Source organism: Chironomus tepperi, unplaced genomic scaffold (genome assembly GCF_022539635.2).
Source record: "Chironomus tepperi strain 1889 unplaced genomic scaffold, CSIRO-AGI_Ctep_v1 contig_465, whole genome shotgun sequence".
NCBI lineage: Eukaryota > Metazoa > Arthropoda > Insecta > Diptera > Chironomidae > Chironomus > Chironomus tepperi.
In genome coordinates, this window is record NW_027226587.1 from 607624 (window position 1) to 615788 (window position 8165).

At 32.4% G+C, this 8165-nt stretch overlaps 1 protein-coding gene across 1 annotated transcript; it reads left to right on the forward strand.

Annotated features, from left to right (window-relative positions):
* The first annotated feature begins 980 nt into the window (after positions 1–980).
* On the forward strand, positions 981–7442 carry Osi5 (Osiris 5). The gene is made up of 4 exons (XM_070651673.1): positions 981–1439; positions 5705–5761; positions 5824–5975; positions 7193–7442. Exons 1-4 carry the CDS (start codon positions 1040–1042, stop codon positions 7289–7291), a joined length of 708 nt encoding a protein of 235 aa, XP_070507774.1. The 5' UTR covers positions 981–1039; the 3' UTR covers positions 7292–7442.
* Positions 7443–8165: the final 723 nt, after the last annotated feature.

Here is an 8165-nt window from a genome sequence, read left to right on the forward strand (position 1 = left end):
TATTTGGGATGCTTTCAATTTTGAATTGTGTTAGATTAAAATTTATTTTTTTTTTGCAGTTAAACCCGACTAATTTCGTTTTGTTTCTTATTTTTCTCTCGAGTCAGGGACCACGACTTCTTATTGTCGGTTCTTGAATTTCATTTCCTGTTCTTAACATCGCTCCCCTGGGAACAATAATCTCTTCATTCATTCGATTGACTGCTCCAGTGAAATTTTCAGAAAGAATGAATTGAAAATTTACAGTATTCTCACAGTACGGCCTAAATTATTGGTGTTTTTAACCATATTTCTAGATGGGATTGTTCGCTTGTTAGGTAACGCTCTTGAGAACTCCAAGCCCCCCCTCCCTCCGCCTTTTGGGTGGGTATGGGAGGTCTTTAAAGTTGACTTTCTAGGACGACTCACTTTGCACGACCAAATTGTATTGTGCTTGCTATTGGAAATCGGCAAGTGGAAGCCAGCGATAGAGCCAGCTTCAGGGGACATCTGTGAGAGGCCATAGATCACAATTGATCTATATGACCAGCCAAGTAAGTAAGGAAAGTGCGTCAAGATGTTGTTGCACTCCAAAAACACGTACGGATGAGAGGTCAGGGTCAAGTTACGTCATAAGTGAACGACCTCCCCAAACCAATTTGATACAATATGCGCCTGATGTGCCATTAGAAATGAGCGGCAGCAACTCATTTTCGTGGTTTAGTTTTTTCGCTTGATTAGATCGTAATTCGCTGTTTCTTTTAATTCTTTATGTACTTACTTACCTTTACTTACACTCTACATCCATTTCATTTCTTTTCTATCTATCATCATTCTTCTTGCTTTTTAATGCCAACCAAAGAGAAGTAAAAATTTTTTTTTGTTACTTTTTTTTTAACAGCAAAAAACTTCTCGGTCTCAATAATAAGAAATAAAAATTGCTACGAATTCGTATAAATTGATCTGCATTTCTACCAAAATAAATCAGTTTACGTTGATCATTCAAAGTGTTTATAGACATATACCAAAAAAAATATAAAGTCAAGTGCATTCAATAATCATGGGAAAGTATTTCCTTATATTCAGTATTACCGTCTTATCATTATCGATTGCACAAGCTGATCTTAACAGCGATTGTGTTAAAAGTGAAAATCCAATTTTATGTCGAAGTGCAAATTTCCTCGCAAAAGCATTAAATCAAGTCGTAACAAATCAGGATGATGAAACATTACGTCTTATGCCGGGATTAGAGCTTGTACAGAATGAGAATCTTAACAAGATTTATCATGAAAATGATGAACGTTCTATGGACGAGGAGAAGAACGATACATTCTTTGTTAGAATTGCAAAATATCTTCAGACACACGATTTGAAAATTAAATTTTCGGATATTGTTGGAAAAACAGACTTACAAGAAATCGTAAACAACGTTTTCAATAGCGATGATCCAGCAATTATTGGTAAGTGAGCTTTATTGCAGCTTCACATGCTTGTTTTCTTGATAAATTGGATTCGTCTAATCTGATTTTTAAGATTTAAATTGTGATACATAAACAAGGTTTTGTGTTTCTATTTATTGTCATGGATATGTTTATGTGCTGTTAAGGCTGTCAAATGTAGGTTGAAAGAGAATATTATTGATATACTAACCCACAACATGCAATTATTTTACAAAAGTATTAAGGATAAAATTCCATAATTTTTAAAGATTTTAAACTTTTACATGTGTGGTGTTGATGAGATACTTAAGGATTAATTTCAATATTTAATGACTGCTTTTGAAAAATATCAATTCCTAAAATCCTCTTCATAGTCAAAGATATCAAATTTTAGGAAACAAAAATATATTTTGAGTATTTTTCGTAATCCTTCAAATGACGTTGTTCAATGATTGTCTTGGTTATCGGTACCAAGCATTTATTGATATCTATTTCTGGTATGACACACTTTGTGTTTGTTACAAATCTTGGTGTTGATTTAGAAACTGAGAGATTCAATCTCTTTCAAAAATAAGAAAGTCTTTTTACATGCATGGATACGATTTTCATTTTATTTATTTGGGAATATTACGGCAACAATTTATGTTCCTGACTCTTTCCTTAATCTAAGAGTTTCTAGAGCTTCAATTTCGTCATGATCTTGGATGTTAAGCCAGTGGTGAGCAATCTGATGGCCGAAATTTTTTGAAAATGCCATAAATTGAACGTATTGTGAGATTTTGGTCATGGCTTACCACTTAGATGTGCTGCTAAAAATAAAAGGTTGTGCATCACTGCATTATGAAGTTGAAGCATCTAAACTTGAAAGCTAGTAACTAAGAAAATCAAATTTGGAACTGACAACACTAAGTTACCGCAACAAATTTTAGTCATGCCTACTAAAAGACGGATACAGCTTCTTTGATTTGCCGCAATATTCCAGAAAGTACACATCAGCTACTTACTTCCTTAAAACGCTGGCTATACAAATGAATTTTGATTCATGGCCTTCAATAATGGTGCCTATAGCAAGCTTTATCATCTGCCAATAACAAGTAACAATTACACGTCAGCTAATCAATCCAAAATGCTACATCACACCGGCTTGATTTTGACATGGTTCCAAATTTAAACGGAATCCGCTACCAAGTCATAGCCATACTAGCCTTAAGCCTAACTTTTGATTGATTAACCAATTTGTTATTTTCGAGTATATCAATCAGCAACAAACTAAAAACTATATTCATAATTAAATTCAAGTTCACAGAAGTGCCATAAAATAACAAAATATCCAGTAACCAAAATGAAATTTCGTAAATGTCACCACTGCTGTAGAATTTTACCTTCCATACATCAACAAAGCATATTTCCATAAATCAGGAAAAACTGTAAAATTTATTCCACTTCCTCCACCTGTACACTGTGAATGACTTGCGATATAAAATTCGTTCCTAAAGCTATAGAAAAAAATTCCGAAATTCCTCATTCCATATTTAAACTTTTTCAACACTTTCCTGTGTAGCTGGTTATTGTACCATTAAGCATGAAGCAGCTTCAAACTTCTTCATTAAAATGAAAAACCTCGTAGAACGTTTTAATATGTTGCTGATTTAATTAAATAACTTCAAAGAAATTGACGATGTAGTAATACACAAAAAAAGTAGTCAAGTTCATCAAAATATAAAATAATATGAAAAGTTTGATGTAAAAGTTTGTAGGTAGTTGTATATTGTCAAAGCATAGACACTTCATAACAATGTGAATTACATCACATAGAATTGTAGAGTCTTTTTGTTACTCCTATGGAAATATGTTGGTGCTGAATAATTTTGTTTTTGTCAAGATAGTTCAGCAATGTGTAAGTCATACCGATGTATAAGATAATTGGAAGAAATATCTTGTTCTTTAGAAATTTGACTGTGATGAGACTTTTGTAATTTTTGAGGAATTTGCTGAATTTTGATGAAGTTTGTTAGGGTTTTCTAATGTCTTGGTATTGAAAAATCTCGAATCCGAGGCTAACAAGTCTTTGTCTCGACATAAAGAAGCCTAAAGTTTGTGTTATACCCTAACAGACAATGAACATACTTACCTAAATGAGCATGCTTCTCAATCAATATAATTGAGCATACTTCATTTTGTAGACACTTTCATGAGCATGCTCCTTGCCTATTTAGGATAGTTTGAACAAAGTGATCAATTTAAACAAAAAGAGGCTATTCCAGTGGCCACTTTCTCGGTATACACCTACCGCTAAACCTACACTTACTCTTGCTCTACTGTACGTCTAAATGTAAGTGTAAGACCGTGTAGTAGGGTTCGGACATCTACAGTTATTAACAGTTATCTACAGTTATCTACACTTATCTACAGTTACAAACTGTAGATAACTAACTGTAGATTTTTTGTTCGAAACAAAAAAAATCGTTATAATTTTTGTACAAAATTTATTTATTTTGATGAATTTATATCAATTTTATCAATTTATGAATTGATTTCAACATCAATTGAGATAAGCATATCACAAATCTAATTTTTGGTATCAACAACATCAAAAATCAAAGAATTTTCGTAAATCGATATGAATTTTATGATTTTTTCGTTTCTGAGTCTTTTGGATTGCCTGTGACTTGCAATTCTTTCACGAGATCATTCTACACTGGCTAAACAATCCTTCAAACAGCTTCTGTTGCTACTTTTCTCTCTTTTTCACACAAATTATTCACAAAAAACATTTTTGAAATTTAAATTAATTAAATTGATTAATATCAAGAAGAAAATGGTTATGAAACCATATTTACACCATATTTACACCATATTTACACTGTTAGTGATTAAAATGAGCAGCAAATTAGTGAATTTGATACGAAAAAAGAATAAAAAAATTGTTTGTTTACAAAATTTTCGATTTTGATTAACGGATTTTTTTTCGTTCAAAAAATTTACAGTTTGCAAACTGTAGATAACTGTAGATTTTCTGTAGATAATCTACATGTTAATAACTGTAGATTATCAGTTAGTCTTTTTCCGAACCCTACCGTGTAGGCGTAGGTGTATACCAAGAAACTCATCCTAACTTAAATTAATATTTATTAATAAAACATTCCTGATTTTCATGCGAAAGTCTGATTGGTTTTTATTGCATCTTGTGAAGCCATGAATTCTTAACTCTGCAAAATTGCATGACCCAGAGTATACACAACAATTCAATGCACCTAGCCACAAATTATACGTCGTGAATTCTACAAACCTAGTTGAAGTGTCTATAACAGTGATAAGGCGTCAAAAATTAGATTTAACTATCACTGGAATCGAGCACGGTCGTTATAATTGGTAACCAAACACTTAACCTTACTTCCCCATTACTGCTTTTTTGTTTCTATAATTCTTCATTTGTTATTCCATATAATTCCTTAAGAAACATTTAAAGACCTTTTTTCATCGCTAGTAGTTGGTTTTTATTCATGAACAACTTCAAAGTGAGTTTAAATACCCCGAAAAAATTGTTATACACCTGAAATAAAACTCTAAAAAACATTTAAAACTTAATTAACACCTCAGAAACTTCTTCGATTTCCCATCCTTGCATATTCACGTGTAATATTTTCCAAACACTTCAAACAATTTCATATTTTTAAAAAACCTCACGCAAAACCCTTTTTTATGAAATTTCAAAAAGTTTCAACATGTTTTGGTGGATGTTGAGTAACATCTAAATAAGTACAAGCTTCAAAAAACTCTTTACATCCTTTGTTCATTATTTATTCCATTCCTGCCTCGATAAATAAAGTTTTGCTTACTGCATAAAATAGTTGAAGCTTATTTTCGAGGAAGTGTGAAGACGACAAAGTAAGAAAAAAAAGTTTTACGAAACTTTTGGAGCTTCCAACAAAGAAGAGAAAAGAAACTTGAAAAGCGCAATCATAGAAAAGCAATTTCTTGAGCTAAAAGCATGCTTAATACTTTTTATATTTTTCGAAAACAAGCTAAACTTTTTTTGTCGGTAGGTTTGTGTCTTGGCAGCACAACTTATTATCACTTGCTTAATTAAATTCGTTACGAAAAAAGAAGTGTGTTAAGTAATCTCATCAAATAAGTGAGGAACTAATGACATAGACGAAGAAAAATGTCCAACATATACTTTTTCGCATGTTGATGCTAATTAAAGACAAATGCCTGAATGACTGAACATTTCGATTTCGTTGGAAACAAAAAAATTAATGAACAAATTTCTCTTTCATTTGCAGAAGCTCGTAAGAAGGACAAGGGAGGCGGAATGATGCTCATGTCAATGTTGATGATGGGTATGTGCTGCTGGCTATAACTCAATCATGCATCATTTAATTTTATTATTTAATTTATTTAGGTAAAATGATGGCAACAATGGGACTTGGAGGTGTTGGTGCACTTGCTGCAAAGGCTCTCGGTGTTTCAATGATGGCACTTATGTTGGCTGGAATCGTTGGATTGAAGAAATTAGCTGAAGGTGGCGGCGATGGAGGTCATTCCGTTCATTATGTATGTATTCATTATTTGCTCTAAATGCTCTCAATTATTAAGTAGCGATGAGTGCTGAAATGTGGTGCGAGAAAGAGGAAATAATTATGATAATATCAAAAAAAAATTAACCGCTTAACTCATTATTTGATTCCGAATATGAGATAAATAATGTTTTATTAAGCATTAACCTTTTTTCACCCAATTTAGTCTCAAATTAGAAAATTTATTAATTTCTTTTTTTTAGTTCCATAAATTTCATTTCTCTTCATCGCTTTGCCATTTTTCCATTAAATATTGCCATAAAAAAAGGTCGAGAGTAATGCTCCGACACTTGTGTGAAGTCGCGATGAGATTTTAATCTGCTTGAATAGTCAAAGAGTTAACTCAAGTGCTCTTAAAACAAGCGAATTTTATCAAGAATGCTTTTAAACCACAAGTTTAATTTCATTTCATGTCTGATAAGTAGTTACAAACCTTTGATGAGTTTTAGGTGGTTGAGTATCGATGGCGATGAATATTTCCTATATAACTAGAGTGAATTCGAGTGAATAATCATAAAAATTAGTTACTCTAGTTTAATGTCAAGTATGTTACTGATGTGGAAAGTTTTTGGTATGACTTGACATATTGCTGATTTGAATTAGAGGTTGTGAGACTTATTTGAATCCTTTGTGTATGATCAGGATGTGATGAATTAGTTGTATAATTAATTGTCTCAATATTGATGCTTTTATGTCATTTGTTCATCAATTTACTAGCATTTACTGATCATTATAGAGCTTCATAGTCATTTGATGCTAAGATATCCATCAAATACTCCGAACTTCTGATATATATTGCTTTAGTTCAGTGGTGGGCAACCTGTGTGACTCATGAAAGATTTCGGATGTGCTACGACAAACTTTCCAAAATTCCCCAAAAAATTCAAAATTCTCAAAATTTTCTAGAGTCACTGTGCCGTAGCACAAAAAACAGGTTGCCCACCACTGCACTAGTTCCTCTATGACCCCCTTAAAAATTGAAGTTGATTAATAAAACTTGAAATTTTCCACAGCAGTCATCAGGCTTATCAAAAGAAAGCATCCCAAAAGTAAGCCTCCCAAAACTGTCTCAAAAAAAATTTCATGCCAACTTCACACAAATCCCATCCAATAAACATAAAATTCGTCTCGTCTCTTTTCGATTTCATTGCAAATTATTTTACAACACAATTGTTTTTTTTTGTTTGCTTACAGGTAAATGCCGGCGGTGATCATCATAGAAGACGACGATTTGTTACACGACAAGAAAGAAGTGCGCCACTTCCTTACAGAGGTTATGACATCCATGAATGAATGATGAAACAATATTGATGTAATTTATGATAGTAATTTATTGTACATCCCCGCGTATTTATTTATTTAATTAATTTATTGTTCCTATTGTCCTTCTGCTCTTCTGTCCTTTTTTCACTTGCAAGACGAAAAAATTCACAAAATAATTTAATTTTGCAACCCAAATAAGAAGCAAATAAATGAATAATAAGAAAGGAATTCCATGATCACTTTTTATTAATTAATGTTGACCATTATGAAGGTCTCATAATCATGTCCACTTTCTTTTCATTAAAAAATCTTTACAACTTCTTCTTTATTATACTTGATTCAACACACAACATTCCACTTTGTCGCATCAATAAACTTATTTTCGTAATTAGGGGTTGCACATAAGTTACGTCGATATTTTTTTGTAGATTGACAATTTAGTCTAGAGTTTAATAAATAACTAATAAAAATTCTGAAAGCCAGAGAGGACAGAAATACGTTAGAACTTGGGATAGTACCAAACCGCAGGCCTATAGACAAAAAACGCAGTCTTGCAAGAACGAACTATATGGTAAAGATCAAAAATAGATGTTTACTCATCTAAAATTCAGGAAATGCATGTCTCCGGTTCTCGACTGAGCCTTGGTTAGTACTAGACATCAACTGGACATTAACTGACCAATGAATTGTTAGAGACATAAACTGGACTTTAACTTGCCAATGACATCAATTTGAAATTAACTTGTCATTAACTAGTTCAACCATATTTTTGTCCACTCATCCTAACAGTCAAAGAGATCACTTTTAGGTATTGAAGTGGTATTTCTGTACTATGAAAGTATGGTCTTTGCCGGTTAGGGTCAGAAGTGTCCGGTGATCGAGGTCGAGATTTTACCGTTTAACA